Source organism: Passer montanus, unplaced genomic scaffold (assembly GCF_014805655.1).
Source record: "Passer montanus isolate IOZ18808 unplaced genomic scaffold, ASM1480565v1 scaffold2, whole genome shotgun sequence".
Taxonomy (NCBI): domain Eukaryota; kingdom Metazoa; phylum Chordata; class Aves; order Passeriformes; family Passeridae; genus Passer; species Passer montanus.
The window spans coordinates 5,654,161-5,671,787 of record NW_024366591.1 but is presented as its reverse complement, the minus strand read 5'-3'; the positions used below and the strand labels follow the sequence as shown (position 1 = coordinate 5,671,787).

General features: G+C 43.4%; 1 protein-coding gene across 2 annotated transcripts; it reads left to right on the top strand.

Moving 5' to 3' along the window:
- Window positions 1–1,503: 1,503 nt before the first annotated feature.
- Window positions 1,504–14,911, top strand: DACT2 (dishevelled binding antagonist of beta catenin 2). 2 transcript variants are annotated; one of them, XM_039707663.1, is made up of 4 exons: window positions 1,504–2,356; window positions 8,047–8,179; window positions 9,571–9,858; window positions 12,312–14,911. In XM_039707663.1, the coding sequence occupies exons 1-4, from the start codon at window positions 1,832–1,834 to the stop codon at window positions 14,114–14,116; spliced, it is 2,751 nt and encodes a 916-aa protein (XP_039563597.1). In that variant the 5' UTR covers window positions 1,504–1,831; the 3' UTR covers window positions 14,117–14,911. The 2 variants fall into 2 exon arrangements, with proteins under 2 accessions (XP_039563597.1, XP_039563598.1); XM_039707664.1 differs by having other exon boundaries at window positions 1,713–2,356; window positions 13,212–14,911.
- The last annotated feature ends 2,716 nt before the right edge of the window (window positions 14,912–17,627 follow it).

The following is a 17,627-nucleotide window of genomic DNA, read 5'->3' as shown; positions in this document are numbered from 1 at the left end:
TGTATGTCTGTTTTAACAAGTGCCAAGTCAAGTGATTTACAAAAATGCTTCACTCCTCATATCTGTAATGGCTTGCAAAATTCTTGCCACATGCTGCACAGTGATGGTTGTTTGGTTCTTTGCCCCCCTCATCTGAGAGGTGGCAGAATTTCATGCTGTCTTTTGTCAGCACCTTCAAGAGCATCTCAGTGCTGAACTCAGTTTTTCTTTCCACCTTGTAGATGAATAGTTCAGTCATCATGGCACTGAGGCATTGTTCTGCACAGGTGAGCCCCATGAGAAGAATGGGTAAGGGAAAAAAAGCAAAGGTATGCATTACAGAAGAAAAAAACCCCACAAACCAAAACAACAACAAACATTAATAAGATGGTGTCATACAAGTCATACCACATACACACTTTAACTAAGCACTGTATGGCCACCAGTCATTCTTGTTCCATCTGCAGCTGGAGACATTTGTGAATAGTCCTACACAATTTGTCAGAGTAGGACCTCTCAGGACCCCTTCTGACAAGCTCAACTTTGCAAGGTAAATACTGTTCTCAAATCTTCAAGGAAAACTGTTGAAAGTGACACAATGAAAGCAAGGCTTACATCTTACTGAGACTATCAAATGTGTTGCACAGGACTGTAAACAAACACATGAATAATTTGCCCTTCTGCCCCCAGCAGGAGGTGGATTTGGCATTGCTCTAGTACTTCTAGCACTACTAAAGCTGGAGGCTGGTACAGGAAAAGATAAACTGGCTGCAGTCTCAGTGGTGGACATAGCCACCCACACATGGTGTTGAGAAGAGACTACTTGACAAACAGATGACAGAGCAACTGGTTCCCATTCACCCAACTCCTATCCTTTCATGAAGACAAGTAGCATTCAAATTAGAGATGCTAGGTTTTAAAGATATGCCACAGATTAAAATGAGGATAACCACAGATAGATGGCTTTGCATGTGATCTCTGGAGAATTCTTCATGGAGAATAATACACTTTTCCTGACATTACATCAATCAAGAATGTGGCACACAGTGATCTTGGGATATGTAGATGCTTCCTATTTCTGTGTAGGCAGCAGAAAAATTATGTCTCCTGTAGCATAGTCTTGACTGTGTTCATGAGATTCTTACTATCAGGGTTTCTTGTCCCCTGGTGCATCACTACAGATTATGCATTCTGTCTTTGCTGCCTGTAAGCATCTACCTCTGAAGAAGCTGCAGCTGCCTATCTTGGGAGCTTTAAATGCTGACATTTCTTGGTAGCAACAGCACCACAGTCTTGAATTTCCTTGGCCAACTGTGTTTTCATGTCCAATTCAAACCACATCCTGAGTCCTTCAAATGACTTATGGGGGTAATGAACTACATCTTGAACTCACAAGACAGAATCCTGCCCTGCTTCCAAAGTGAGAATCAACAATTCAGTACAAGACTTGTACAATGAGATCCCAGTTGGGTCGGTTTCTGGAGAGCAAGATGGGTGCTAGTGCTGTGCCTGTGACTGGCAGGAGGCACCACCAGCCAGGAGGAGAAGGGATAGAGTCACAAGCGCCACGTTCTTCGCACCATATCCTCGCATTACTTTAATTTACACGCGGCAGCATGAGGACACCGGCTCGGCTCCGGTGTCCGCAGCATCTCCGGGGACCGCTCCGGCCGGAACGGGCGCTCTCACCCCGGCGCTCTGTGCCGATTCCCAGCCCCTCTTTCTGTCGGGAGAGGGCGGGCACTCCAGCCCTTTTCGCTGCTGGGGGGGAGTACGAGGCGTGGGCAGACCCCCAGGCAGAGGCAGGGACAGGGATGGGGCAGGCAGGAGCCGCCCCCGCGCGGGGCGGAGGATGGGAGCGCTGGCTCCTCGCCCCGCGTATCCACTCGAGAGGTGGCCTCGGCACTGCCTGGAGCCGCCGCCGCTTCCCTTCGCTCACGCCCTCCCTCTCTCCCTCCCCCGTCCCCACCTCTCTCCAAAACCGCAGGAGTCGCTACGGTTCCGCTTCACTCTCTCCGGTGCCAGCGGCGGAGGGGGGCGAGGGGACCTCAGTGCAGGCACGGCCCGGAGCGGGAGCAGCCCCGCATCCTCCCCGCTGCCCCTCTGCCATGGCCCTTGTCGCGGCCCAGCGCTGACGATGCTGCAGGGCGCCCCACGGCCGGGCGGCTGGGATCGCGGCCGGGTGGGCGAGAGGCTGCAGGCGGCCCTCGCCGGCCTCCAGGAGCTCCAGGTGCTTCGGGAGAAGCAGCGGGAGCTGGTGCGGGCCGCCCTGGCCATGCCGCAGCGGCCGGCGGCGGGCGGAGAACAGCAGCCCCTGTCCGCCCACATCAAGGAGCACCGTCTGGAGGTCACCTTCTCCGCCCTGAAGGAGCAGCTGGTAAGGGACCGCGGTGCACGGGACGCCCCGCTGCCCGGCTCCGTGAGCCCAGCCGCGCTGCCGAGCGCGGGCGGGCGGGCGGAAGCGGCCCTGGGCTGTCAGACTCCCGGCTCCCCTTCGGCAGCCGCCGGCGCCGTGCCGGCACCGAGGGCCCGCGGGGCGCTGCAGCCGCGGCTCCCTCCCGGCCGGCCGCGGTTCTTCCGCGGGCAGGGGCGAGCGGCCGGGCCGGGGGCGGTCACAGCCGCTGTAGCGGGCGGGCGCTGCCGCGGCTCAGGCTGGGCTCGCCCGGGCAGCACGGAGCGGGCAGTGCTGGCGGCGGGCGCCGTGCCATCGGGAGCGCTGGGGAGAATTTGTTAACCCAGCACAGCTCATTCATCGGAGCCGAGGAGTAGGCGATGATTAACTTCTGTAATACTGCCCTCAGCTCTCAATGGCAGCAGCCGTTTGCATAGGAGATCAAGAGACACGCGGGCCGAGATACACCTGCATAAGCGCTCGGGGGTTTGGGTGGGTGTGTGCGCGCACACCTCTGCGCCTCCACCTGTGAGCGCGCACCGGTGTGCGCCCGAGCGGCTGTGCGCCAGTGGGAGTCGATCTGCCAGGAAACGCTTCGTGGGACGGGAGTACTTTGTTCTTTCCACGCATTGTGTGATCAAAAGGAGAGAATAACTGAATGCCAGACCTTGTATTTGAAGTGGCTGCACCGGCCACTCACACAGGGGGTTTTTTGAAACTAAAAAGCAATTCTGAATTGTAGCTGAAACGAGTTTTATAGGTGAGACAATAGTCAAAGCGTAAAGGGCTTTAATCTCTAGTATGGGCAATTACACACTTCAGTAAACTCAGTTCAGAATCTTTTCCCTCACTGTACTGGTGCAAGTCTTGGCCATCAGTTATCCATCAGGTGTGAAAACAGAACGGTTATTCACTCCCCACAGGCAGCTTTCTCAGGCAGCATCTCAGGATAAAATGGGCTTTAACCTTCAGGGAAACCTAGCCACCACTGTATGAAAACACAGCAGCAGGCATATCTTGATTAAATTAAGAAAATACAAGACAAGTGGACAGACAGCCACTTGATTACCCGTCATTGATAGTCTTAACTAATGGCTCTACTTTTTTTTTTTTTTTAATTGAGCAAAAGAATTGAAGGCATTTATTGCCTGTTTGAGGCCAGTGGGATAACAGGATCACACAATGAGCTCTGATCATAGTGACTGCACTTCTTTTCAAGTCAGCTGCTGTGCTGTAATTACTCATTTGTCACAATATTTTTCAAATTAAAATAGAAGATTAATTTGTCAGAATTTTACTTCCACCTTACAAGGCTTTCCAAGAACGTGGGAGAAACTAGCCATTAAAATGGAAGGAAAGAAAGGCTACCCTTTAACTGCTTCCCTTCAGAAATGTGTTGAGTGGACTCAAGAATAACTCTGCACACCTCCAGAGAGGGACAGATTTCACCAGTAGGTGCCAGTGCAATTATAGGAAACGTGTCTCTTGGGATGCCTGGGAAGGAAGTGTTCATAAAGTTTCAGAAGAATGACTCAGAAGTACATATATCCAGGTACAGGTTCTTCAGCAAAAATACAGTTGTGCTTAAAGTAGTAATACAGAGCTCTTCTGATTGACCCATGGCTCCTGGAGGCTTTTCAAACTGTACTGTTCAGGCCTCCTGGTAGTTTTATTGGTTTTTTCCCCCTGCAAATTGCAGATGTGTATCTGAGTAGAGGTGCATACCTCAAATTTCCTTAATAACAAAGTAAACTCAGTTGAAAAGAGGCTTTTCACAGATCTAGGATCTCAGTGACCAGAGGCTGAAAACTTTCCCGGTGACTCGTGAACAGTGTATTGCACTTAAAACCCATGAAAGTTCTGTTCATGATTGCAGGAAATGAAGTTAAAACTGAAAGTAACAGAAAATGCAGAGCATAGCATTGCTCAAGAAGTGATATGTCTTCAGCAACTGTTGTTGTTGGCCCATGGAGGGTACAGTATGTGATTGCTGCTCTATAAACTTTCAGATTGAGAAACTCATTAACAGTGTAAATGTAACTTTTCCTTGCAGTGCACCTTGCTCCAGATTGCAAGGAGGACTGTAGCCCTGAGCTTTAGCATTGTCACAGTTTAATTCATAAAAAGTTTGGCCCTCACAACATAAAATGAGAAAGCTGTGTCAGCTGAAAGTGGCTCAAGGCATCTTAGCAATGGAAACAAGGCAGATAAAAAGTCCAGCCAGGCTTCTTCTATAATGGTAGGGTGAGAAACAGGAGAGCAGAGGCAGAAACCTTAAGGACTTGAGTCTGACTACTGGGAATAATGGAACAGAACCATCAAATGCTGTAGGCACCACATGTGGATGCTATTCTAGAATCTCAGTCTCTTCTCAACATTTACCAGGGACAGTGATCAGCTGGCCTTCTAGCACTCTTCTGTAGGCAGTCTGCTACCCCTAGCAGTCATGCCCTTTTTTGCCCTAACCAATGGCTCTTTTTGGTGGCCAAGGTATTTTCTGGCAACTGCAAATTACTACAGTGCAGGTGGGGTCAGTTCTGTAGCAGAAGAGGAACAGAGTTAAGTGATGCCACCCTCTTTCAGAGATCCTGAAGGTGCTAAGCTTCTGTTAGCCAAACTGTATCATGATGACAAAGAGGAAAAAGAAGAGATGCAAATTCAGGCTAATGCAAAGAAAGAAATCTATGACTGCTGTCAGTGTAGGTAGCTATCGAAAGCTGCAACATCCAGTATGTTCTCAGCTTTTTCCTCAGAGGATATATTTATAAACCTTATTTTATTTTTTTGGAATCTGATTATTTTGTTTTGCAAGCTTTCAGGTGGTTTATGATATTACAAAAATGTGAGAAGGGACATATTATACTGAAGAGATAAAAACAAACACTTGACACCCTGCATTTTACACAGATTTTTTTTTTCCCTTTAGATAATTTTAAATAGAAGAAAACATCTTTTAAACCATGGATTTTATTTTTTTTTAAATAACAAAATTGTGTCAGCTGAGAGAAGTCCTTCTGGAAGGAATTTACCTTGCTCTATTACAAGTGTCTGGGATAGATGATAGTAATTTCTCTCTGAAACTGGCTGCATTGCACCATCAGTTAAAAAAAGACTGTGTGGGCAAAACTAGAAAAGAATGCTATGTTTTGTGCATTCCATAATGAAGTCAGAGTAATAGAATTATAGGATGCTAATCTATAACCAAGAAGTTTCAACAGCTCCCCTTTGACTTTGAAGAGATTAACAGTTGAGAAGAATAGTCAAGTATGACCAATAGGTTTTGGTACCTTGATTTGGGGTGCCTGCTTGTGTTGATGTAAAGGAGCCTGCTTTTCAGATAGTGTTCTTCCTTCTGAAAAATGGGTAGTATGATGATACTCCAGATTTGCCTCCCCAAAACTGTAGTCCATTGATAGTACATGTTGTTTGGGAAAGTTTGGTCCCACACTATGCAGTGTCCAGAATTCTTCACAGCTGCATTGCCCAAAGCAAACAGATGGTTTTACCTGCGAGGTTTTGTTACATGTAAAATTCATGTTGTGAATAGAGGAAAAGTGTATTTAGGGGTTACTGTTTTGAGTGCTGCCCAGTGTGGGTATTGGAGCGATAACAGCTTGAAACAAGCACACCGGAAAAGGCATTCTTATCCAAATGGTTTGAGGAATGCCTCTCTTCTTAAAGTGCAGAAGTAATTAACTGAAGGATCAAAGCTGGGTCAGTAGCTGGAAACATGAAAACCCAATGGTGTGAGGCACCATAAAAGGGTTAAAAATGATGGCGTAAATAATGTGTGTTGGTTAAAATGCTGTGAAAGCACAGACAGAACCTGGAGGTATAATAAATAATGTTTGAATACCTGAGAGCCTTGTGGCCTCTCTGTCATTAATCAGAAACCACAGACTGAGGGATTGGCTGGCAAAACATTAATCATTAAGCAATTAATTCCAGCCATGGAAACAAAACTTTGTGATTTCCTGAGTAGGTGGGATTGAAGAAGGCATGGCATGGTTTTGCTTTTTTACCATGAAATAAAGAAGTACTGAGGAGATCATATATCCATCATTCAGTTGGAATAGAAAATCTTATTATCCATTTCTTCCCTTCTTTTTTGTCTATGTGAAACAGGAAGAGGGAAATCGGAAAATCACTATGGATTTCCCTAGGAAGCAGTAATGAGCCTCTTGAGTGTGTGTGTGACTAACAAAAAGGGGCTTTATTTCTTGTGTCTTATATGTTCCTCCAGTTCTCTTTAAAAGCATGCTAAAAATAGATATTTTTTTTTCTTCTCAGCAGCATCAGCAGCCTCAAGAGTTCTCTTGTGAAACTCAGGGCATCTGTATTTTTTTTCCTTACAATTTCTAATAATTTACTGATTTCCTTAGGATCTTAACTTTCTTTTCTTTTAGTATTTATAGCTGTGGAGAAACCTATGCAAATGTTAAAAGCTGAATAATTTGTACAAAAGGAACGAGGCAAAAACGTCCACATACTGATCTTGATTTTCTGATGTCATTTAATTTTAAGATACTTTAATTGGTTCAAGGAACCTAGATTTTTTATTTTTATATATTTGAGGTTGGAAATGCTGCTAGAACTTCCACTTGTGTTTTAAATATGAAATGTACACATGAAAAAGAATCTTAATGTTTTTCTTATCATTACTGAGTGGAAACCCATCCCCTTGAGGGCATTGAGCACAACTTTACAACCTACTTCAAGAGACCACCTTTCTATAAAGTACTGTAGGATGGATGGTGAGGTGTGATATAATTAGAAGCTGCCTAAATAGTGACAGGGCTTTAGATAATTTGCCAGGTGCCGCATGAGAAGTTTGTGACAGAAACAACTGTGCTTCTTTGGCTGGTACCTCACACTTGGCCATCTGCCTTGCCAAGCTGATGGCATAAATACTGAAGGAGCAACTGCAGGAGCTGTTACCTCAGCTCAGCCTGGTCAGTGATTGCAGTAGGCAACAGATCTAGTTGCTGGCTTCTGAAGGATTATTCACCATTTATTTTAAATACAGTAATTTCCCCACCATATTCAAATGCCATCTTCTTTGAGGAAATGGGTGGAGATATCTGGCAACAAGACAAACAGGGAAAACCTACAATGAAATAGATGTCAGAATTCTTGCAGTGTATCCTTTCAACTATAAAGATGTGTCATCAAAACCGAGGTTTTACTAGAGTGGGAATGCTGCCTTTACTTGGTAGGGCAATAAGATACCTCAGCCACAGTAGTTTCCTTTCCTCTGCCAGTATTAAGAGTTCATGCAGACAATCCATAACGTTTATCTCCTTTTGGGCTCAGAGGCAGTGTATGGCAAAGTGTGGTGCAATAAGAATATGTTAATAAGTTAAAAGACTTCTGTACTATTTAGAGATACAGTTCCTGCCATGGGTATAACAAGAAAGCCAAAAGTTAAAATAAGTACCTTCAGAGCGAGTTTTGAGAACATGTTTAGCTAGAAGATAGTATATACTAAGAAACTAAATGTTTTGTCCTTGTCCATTAGCTCAGTCTCATTACAGAGAGCCAACTGCAACAGTCCCTAGCTAAGGAAAACACTTCATGAGAATAGACTCTTGCTGTCACAGATGGCCTGAATTCATGCATTGCTGCTGAGATTCTAACTGATTATTCTTCATTACCTCCTTCTTCCCTTGATTTAGTCTCGTTTGAGGAGACAGGATATTGGCTTGAAAAGCCACCTGGATCAGCTAGACCAGCGAATAAGTGAGCTGAAATTGGACGTCAGTAAGACCTCCAGTGAATACTTGGATAGTGACAGCCGGCCCAGCTCAGGTAATGTGTGCTTGACTGTTTATTCCTAGGAGTATGGTGCTAGGAGAACTGAAGAGTGTCAACAGCTAAGCAAAACTGTCTGTATTATTTGGGCACAAAACAGTGCCCCATGGCTGACGTGGATAATAGTCATCTGGGAGCTCACAGACCTGCTAGGAATTTTCCTGCAAACTTGATTTAGTTGGAAAGTGCTCACTTTCTGGATTTTTTTTTTTTAATGAACCTAGTAGCCACGCATGGAAGGAGAAGGAGACAGGTTTATTTATTAATTACCTTGTGCAGTGTAGAATGACCATTGGTAAAATGGCTAGAGTACTTAAAAGAAGTGGAAACCAAAATCAATATCGACACTCTGCTTGAATCCAGGAAGGGTTGTAAACCTCACTAGGGCTTTGAAAATCATTATTGCAGTGTTCCTGTTAAATGAATTTATGTAGAAGCAAAACAGCACTATTAAAAGACACTGAGAAAAACTATGCCAACAGAGTAAACGTCTCATAGAAAGATACTGGGTATCAGGTTTCTGCACTGATTCACAGAGAGAGCTGTACTGCAGACTTTTATAGCTAGGATTTCTGTCAAAACCGGTTTCTGTTATCTAGTCAGAGACAATGAAAGTAGTTCTTCTAAACAGAATTTTTGCAAAGCCTCAAGTCTTCAGTGAGACAAGGAGATTTTTAAATTTTTTTTTTGCATACAGCATACAGATTTGTAGCCTGGTACTTAGCGGGCATGTAAAAAGTGCAAGTTTCTGTTGTGTGTTTAAGTTCAGGAGTTGTATATTTAGGCACATGCACATAGTTCAAAAGAAAATATTCCGTCTTTGCTCTAGAGAGGAATAATAAAATTTCCTACCTCGAATTTATACAAAGCCTTTCTTAATGCTTCCACAATTACTGGAAATAATCTCAATACTTGGAGAGAGAAGATAGTCTCCATTCTCTGCCCTTAGACATTTCAGCTATCATAGACTTGGCAGCTCTGATCACAGGCTAGTTTTGTTCTAACCAATCCACTCATCCAATCCATGCTTGTGTGCACCTAGTACAAGTTACAACAGTGTCGGAGGCCCCTGTCTTACACCAGTTGCATCATAATCCCCAAAGACATTCCCCAGTGAAGAACTGGGCATGATGGTGCAGCACTTCATCCCATCCCACCCTCAGAACAGGCATGTGTGTGCCAAGCTGGCTCAGGGCCTAAGTAAATATGCAGAAGCCCAGTGAAGGCTGGTTGAATTAGAGTATACCTCTGTTGATGTTACCTTAATAAATGATCATAAATTTAGGCTTGTGGGAAATGAAGATTTATTTTTTCCTCTGCACTTTTCCTCTACAGAGCATGTTTAGTTGCTGTAAATTCAATATGTCCTATTTATTTTAACACTGCAGGATTCTATGACCTGAGTGATGGTGGTTCTTGCTCACTCTCCAATTCTTGCACCTCTGTGTACAGTGAGTCTATCTCCTCATCCCACACCAGTCTCTTACCCAGCTCTCAACACCCTAAAACGAGGCTCAGTGTGTTTGATTACCGACCCAAATCTGCAGATGAAACTACTGTGCACACCACCAGCTTCCAACAGCAGGGAACCTATGTCAGCGATGGAGGTCGGATTGCAGCTAGCAGAGATGTTTCTGGGACTCCTGCCAGGTCCAGACCAAGGCCTGTTTCTACAGGTAATTGATAGCAGAACTGGGTACTTCATTCAAGAGAAGGGCAGATTGCTGGTTATTACTCTTAGGACCTTGTTTAGCCATGTGTAATTAATATATAGCTCTCATTTTCAATACACAAAGTGAAAGTGGATCAAAACCACAAAGCCAAACCGTTTACTGTCCCACTTCCCCATGTCTCCATACTCCTGATACTTTTAAACAGTAACAAATACTAGAATGAATCAATAAAAAATATGTAAATGAGACAGTAACAAATAGGAGGACCTATGCATTTAGAAATGGAAAAATACTCTAGTGTACTCTAGTGTACTCTAGATAAAATTGTAAAGAGTATTGAGATATTTTTCTTAAGTTTCAGTATTTGAAATACCTTGTGTGAAAATGCAGGGATGTATGAAGGATTTCAAGTAAACTCAAAATTCTCTATTTACACAAATTAATCTTGATTCAGACAATGACTCTTTTTCGTAATTTATGATGTACAGTTAGGGACAAAAAATGCCAAAAGTTAACTGACTATCTAGAGAGCAGGCAGGAGCCTAAAAGTCGATCAGCCATGAATTTGCATCATACCTTCAATGAAATGGACAAGTCTATTAATATTCCAGATCTCTTGTTTACCTTCTGTAAAGTGACATCATATCACTTCTTACCACAGATTCTTCCATAGTCTCAAAGCAATCTGGTATTAGAGTGATCCAGCAAGATGTGTAGCAGTTCTGTTATAGAAACAGAGAGGCTATGGGGAATGTCATTTCAAGTACTGTGCCACTCTGGAATCATTCCCACAGCTACTTAACCTGAGCTTAACTCACCTCTGGCTTGCTTGGAAGAGAAACAAAGACCACCTATTCTATACTTAGGTGTGTAGACACACCTGAAGGGATGACAGTAATTACAGCATAAAAGCAAAGTCTTCTCAAGGCTTGTCAAAGGCTGGGGATGAAGCTGAGCTTACTGATCCATGGCTTCCATGTTCACATTTCACATATTTTGCTCTCTCAGAAACTTTCCTGCCTTAAAACATGTTGCTGAGACTCCAGGGGCTGTATGTTTGGTTTGTTGTTGTTTTTTTTTTTTTCATATAGACTAACACAAAAAGGGATAGCTGATACTGAGCAGGGGTATGGGAGAGAGACTTCAGACCTCCTTCAGCCCTTCTACCTGGCTAAAGCCTCTTGCTTCCTTCACAGTGAAAAACAAAAGTAATGGGGTAGCAGTGGGTATAGCCTTGAAGAAACAATTCTTCTAAAGTTGACCATATTGCAGGAAGTGAAGCAAGATTTTATTTCAGAAAATTATCATTTGGAGAGGGGAAGAAATTTATCTTTTCTTCTCTTTAGATGAAATTGCAAGTACAGACCAATTGCCTTTTCTTTCATTGGCAAGCAAAGCTTGCTGAGATATTGCAATCACAACATGCTTTTGACTCCTTCCTGTTTGTTTGCAAAAGAGCGCAGCATTACACACTGCCAACAATTTCCTAAAGAATTTTCATTATAAAATTAGGTTGTTAATGTTGTCATCCTAACCTTTGTCATGGCAGGTCTGTGCATAGGTGGGACACTGCAGACCACCCCAGAATTCTGCGGTCTTTTAAAAGCTTCCTCTCACAGGACATAAATGGTCATCATGTGACTATTCACATAGTTTGTGAATGATGCAGTTTAATGTGACGGTTGAGTTTCATGATAGCATGAAGCACCCACGAAATTGGTTAACTGAGGATTTGTTGGCACTGAAGTCTGCATTGTAGTACAGAGAAATCCAAGCTAACTCATTCCAGAATTCTTGCTCTCAGAGGTAACACAGCACTTTAGTGCTCTGTTGAATGACATGTCTGGGTGGAAGAACCTTTCTTCACACAAGAACACAGCCTCTCCTCTCAATGCATAGGAGATGCTGCTGGAAGGAGGGTGCTGCACTCAAGAAAAGTAAATTACAGCACCCTTGACAGTACTCCAAAATAGAAGAGATAGGAGTTGGTGTCTGTAAATGTCATCTTCAGGGACTACACTTCCCAGGTGCCTGAGTAGTTAGCCTTAGATTTTTTTCCTCTGTGAAAATAAAGATTCTTCAGTTCATTCTTCTATGGCTTCTCTGCTAAGAAATAAAGGTAATCCCTTGGTTTTGTCTAGTTGGGTTCCTGCTGGTCTGAGGATTTTTTTTGTACATGCATAGATTTACTTTCATCCAAGTAGCATTAAAATTTCCTGCACAGGTAGGAGTTTTATTATTGGCATTAAAAGGCATTTTAAATTCTGTTATGCTTAGGTGATAAAAGCTTTGAAGTAATTAATTGACCTTGGAAGACTGAAATTACTTTCTTTATCCATGCTACTGATTTTAGTAAAAGCTATCACATCTCTCTGATGCAGCACTTTTAGCATGAACCAGGTTGATTATAATTGTCTGTGATTTAATTAGGTTGTTTATTTTCATCCACTATATAGGTGACTTGGAAAGGCTCATTCCAGCAGACACTAGATTTCAGAAAGAAATGGATCCTAAATCCATGTTGCCTCTGTGCAATAATGGAGATGTGCACTTGCTCAGCATGGACCCCAAATTCCAGAATGACTTGGTCTCCAAGAATGGCATAGATGTGTATCGTTACCCTAGCCCCCTCCATGCAGTGGCTTTACAAAGTCCCCTTTTCTCCCTGGTGGGAACATCTCCAAAATCAGACTTCCAAGCTCCTCCCAGCAAACCTATGCCTAGTACAACAGGTCCCAGCTTGATTAAGACTAGGCCAACCACTGAGGTCAAGCCAGGGGGTTACATCAATAAATTACTGCAGCTGACGAGATGCAAAGGGAGCAGTCGGGCTGAGGCCAGTGAGTGGGTTTTACCGAAGAGCCAGCCAGCTGCAATGCACCAGAGACTCATTATAACCCCCAGCACCGGCGGAGTGAAAATTAACAGCAGCAGTAGCCAGCTGGAAAAACAGACAAGTTCTCTGGAGAGTAACAAAGCTGAAGGGAAGCTGTCAAGAGAGGTGCCAGAGGGGGAATGTGCCAAACAGCAGGAGACCATGAGCTGTATGAATGATGAGCAGTCATCCACTGGGCCTGACACAGAGCCATCAGCTGTGAATAGTTGTTATCCTGCCAAGTCAGCAACAAGGGGCTCTCCTCTGGCAGAAGAAACAGAGAGCAGCATGGAGCACAGTTTGTCCTACTCACAGCTGTGTCAAGGGAACTCTAGCCCAGACACCTGGAATGCTAAAGCTGTCCCACCCAAAAAACTGCCATCCAAAAAACAAAGGTGTGGCAATGCCAAGTTGGCTTACACTGGAGGTCGTGAACGAGTGGCACGAGCTGAGTTTGTCCATGCTCATTTTGTCCCTGCAGAATCCCATCAAGTCCGGGTAAAGTTTGCCAGCTCCAAAACAAAGGCAGTGAAGATAAAGAGGAGGAACAGTGAAAAAGTCGTTTGTCCTGGGAAGCAAGCCTTCTGCATGGAGAAGGTGAGAGGGTCTCATGGGGCCACCAAGCTGCCTGCTGAGTGGAATCAGCTCCAAAGACCACAAGGACTGAAGAGCCTCATGCGGAGACCTTCATATTCTGGTGACATGGCTGGCAGATCATGCTCAGAGTCGAGTCTGTTCCCAGTGCAGGTCAGGCTCCCCACTGTGCCATCCAGGCTAGAACTCTACGGAGCCTCTGCCAATGCACTGTATTCCCTGGAAGCAGCTTGTGCAGACACGGCCAACAGGAAGAAGCAGCGCAAGTGGCAGTCCACAGTGGAGATCTCTGCCAAGGCCCACCCGGCCAGCCTGTCTTACAGCTTTGGCCCAGGAGCGCCAAGGCAGCCAGCGGGGAGAGCCGGCGTCCTGCGCACTGTCAGCATGAGGGCTCACTCCAAGGGTCAGCACTACGGAGATTGTGCCAAAAGCGAGTCAGACCACTCTGAGTACTCTGCAGAGTGTGCTTCCCTCTTTCATTCCACCATTGCAGAGACCAGCGAAGGGGAGGTCAGTGATTTCACAACCAACAGATTTGGGGACAGTGAATCCAGTGAAGGTGATTGGGATGGCAGCAGTAACAGTAGCAGCCTTGCTCTTGACTACGATGTGGGGGATGAAAGTGAGCTGATTTGGCCTGAAGGTTCAGTCAGACAATCCGTGACTGTCCAGGCCTCTTCCAAGCCTCTTCCTCCAGTGCCCAAAATCTGTCGTATCAAAGCTTCAAAGGCACTAAAGAAGAAGATAAGGAGGTTCCAACCTGCCTCTCTGAAGGTCATGACCATGGTGTAAGGGAGAACAAGCATCTATTGCTTACAGTGAGACATCCTGATGGCTCTCATTTGCAAAATAAAAGAACTCATATGCAGAGAAAAGGACTTTCTTAAAGGAGCTCTGAATAATCCCTGAGTCTGCACAAGGGATCTGTTTGTTAATGCCTGGACATAAATGTCACTGTATGTAATACCCTCTTTTGCCATTTATTCTGTAAATATGAATCTCTGTGTATATTATGTGATGACTTTTTTAATTATCCAGAAGGGTTACCATGGTGAAAATGAAAAGAACCTCCTCATAAGATTTTACAGGTAGGCCGTTGGTGGTTTTTTAACCATATGCTCGCACAGAATCAGACCAGACATTAAGACTTGCTAAGAAGAAAATGTACTTCCCTCTTGCAGTCTGAAGTCTGTATTACCCATCTAGTTGTTATTGTGGTCATATGGAAAAGCTCTGTTTCTTATATAGTTTTATTTTCAGATCAGCCATCCCATACCTTCTCCCAAACATCAGGAGGATGAGTCTGTTCTTCCATAAAAACATAGTATGCTTAATCAAAAAGGCAGGTGTATTTGTGAATAAGAACAAGATTTCGGTTTGCTTCCTTTTTTTTTTTTTTTCCAAAATAACATAGGGTTGTTTTTTCAACACCCCTCTTTATGATCTTCCATGTTATTGTTCATTTGTTGAATGGATGAAAGAATGTGAGGGCCACATGCCACAGTGTATGATTAGCTGGGACTGAGATAATAGCTTTGCCCCTGAAATTGCAAACTCAATAAATACTATTTAATGTACTTCTGAAAATTATGCTTGTCTGATGTCTGAAAAAAATTATTCTGATCTATGATATGAGACAGTTCTATGTTTTTATGATCACTGTGCAGAGGGGTTCTTTTATATTTTCAGAGGATAACTGTAGCTCAGTCATAACCAGGGTCTGCTCACCCTCTACCTCAGGAAAGCTTTTTCAGCACCTGCTTCTAAATGAAAGGATTTGAAAATGGTATTTATATTGAGGACAGGGTAGTTTTTAACTGACTCGCTTAAAGTGATGCAATTTTGTCAGAAGAAACTCTAAAATATTTATGTATACGTAATGTGTTTTGAATGCATTTAAGGGCACTGATATGAAGTTTTATATCAGTGTCTAAATTGAAGTCATTTTGTAAAGAAGTCACAAAATGAACTTTTTGTGTTCAGACAAGCAGCCCTAATTCTTTCCTCTGAGCACAGCAGTCTGGAAACTGAGCTGAAGTTCACCCTGAATTTACAAAAGAGCAGGTATTTTCCTCCTACCGTATTTCAGTGCTCAATCTGAGTACATTCCCAGCCTAGGAGATGTAGGCATTACCTCATTCAACTGCCTGAACTGGGTCTGAAACAAAAAGTAAGTGCTTTGCAGAAACTGGGTAAAAGAATGATTGTTTATTCCAAGGATTCAGTAGCAAACAAATATTGAAAGACATCTTTCACCTAATGCCTTCTATTTAGAAGCTAGTTTATGTTTTGAAACCACTCAATTTTCAAATAACTTGTGGAAAAAGAGAAAAGTAAAAGGTATGTAAAGTCATTTAATTCAAGTATTCTAACTAGCACATCATCCTTACTGTAACTAGGAAAACATTACATTTTAGTCAGTTTGAACATTTTTTCATTGTTCCAAGAGCATTGGACGTAATCACTCTGGTAGGATTAGTTGGAGAATTTCACAGGTCTGGCAGTGGGTTCTTGTTCAGCATGTCTAGCAACAGAACAAATAAAACAGTGATTTATGCTTTGTTGACTTTCTACACCATGAAAGGATTCTTTTTTCCATTTACACAAAAGGTTTCATTTGGGGGAGTGTGTCAAAAGTTACATATGATCTTTTAATCCTGAGATTTTCTGTGTTGGGGTGGGGTTTATTGGTTAGATAGGAATTTTGAGGGTGTTTTTTTCATGAAGGAGGAAATTGTTCTTAAGTAGAAAACTGCTCTGGGTAGGAGTGTTCTGAAACCTGGTAAAATGTGCCACCCAGTAGCTCCCTGCTTTTTTATCAGACTAAGCTTAAACAATAAGTTTGTGGTCCCACGACTCAGTAAATCCCTCTTTAGGGCTGTTAATACTCCCTCAGAAATGTTGCCAGACACATGATGAAAGTGCTGATACAGACTGAACTTAAGCTGCCAATTCAAATAAAGAAAAATGATGACTTAATTTTGTACTGACAGGTTTTATGCCAGATGAGGTATCATTGCCTCTACGACTCACACTTTCTGCCAGGTCAGATACCTTCTGTCCTCCCAGAGCCAACATAAACTCAACATAAAAGCATAAAGCTGGCCCAAACATCACTCTGTGCTTTGGCTAATTTGACAGAAATACGATTATGTGCCCACACTTGATCCAGGGGAAACCTGTGGTGCTGGAGAACCCCAGCAATGCAGAGAACCTCCTGTAAGGTGTTGAGGCATTGCTATGCGCAGTGATGCTACTGAACTGTGACTTTTTGGCGAGGGCAGAACAGGTGGTGCTTCCCCTCTGTATTGCAGGACATTGGATATTCTCCCTAGCACTGCCCATTGGAAGCACTGCTTTCGTCTGCTGGAGCAGAAACTGCATTGGGACCAGAGCTCTGGAGGGAAGAAATAGAACAGTGCAAAACAGCAGGAGACTCGGGTAGCCAATAGGTCAGGTATACTGACACAAAAACATGATAGTTCTGTGTACTGTAGTGTGTTTTGTTGACAAGGACACCAAGAATTTTGATAACCACTGGGTACAAGTGTGATGCCTCTGTTCATCGGAGACTGGGCTAGCTGTGCTGACAGGACCCCAGAATACCTGCCACCTAAGCAAACAGCTGAAACATACTTAAAATCAACAAATGTCAGTAAAGACTCGGATGCGCTATTCTTTTATGTGTATGTACTAAACATCAAAAAACTACCTTAAAAATATCATTTAGCTTCATCATGAAAATAAAGGATGCCCATCCCTGGGATCATGGCCATACAAAATAGAAGATTCACTGTTAGTTTTCCTTTTCAGAAGAAACCTATAAAACCTTTTTACCTCACAGACTCTTGTACTATAAAGACCCAAGAGAATGCAAAAAATGTCAGTTGATGATACAATTAGAAGTCTAGCACCAAACCTGATAAACTTTGGGAGTAAGAAGTTTAGCACTTTTACTGTGACTTGATTAGCAAGTGTATAGATCTAATGGCTGCTTCAGAGCAGCTTTATGCAGAGTTTCTGTTGCAGGAGCTAGCATCTATCATCACTCCAAGGCTCCTGAAACAATCATCTACTGTTGAAATATATGTGCCAGATCAGCAGTTTCCTTCTGTCCTAGGCAGACATTTACACTTCAGTGTAGGAGCAAATTGCTCCTAAACCGCAATGGAAATAAAAGAAAGTAAAGAAGAGAATAGAAAGGGAATTAAGGAAGCTTTAGAAGCAATTTGCAGAATAGATCATAATTATGATTTTAAAAACTTTTGTTAATCCTTTTATTGCACAAACCATTTTGGAACTG

Excerpts from the sequence above, each read along its gene's own strand:
- DACT2 (XM_039707663.1), top strand. The coding sequence starts at position 1,832 with ATGGGAGCGCTGGCTCCTCGCCCCGCGTATCCACTCGAGAGGTGGCCT. Across the intron at positions 2,357-8,046 it reads CCGCCCTGAAGGAGCAGCTG|TCTCGTTTGAGGAGACAGGA; the intron begins GTAAGGGACCGC and ends CCCTTGATTTAG. Across the intron at positions 8,180-9,570 it reads TGACAGCCGGCCCAGCTCAG|GATTCTATGACCTGAGTGAT; the intron begins GTAATGTGTGCT and ends TTAACACTGCAG.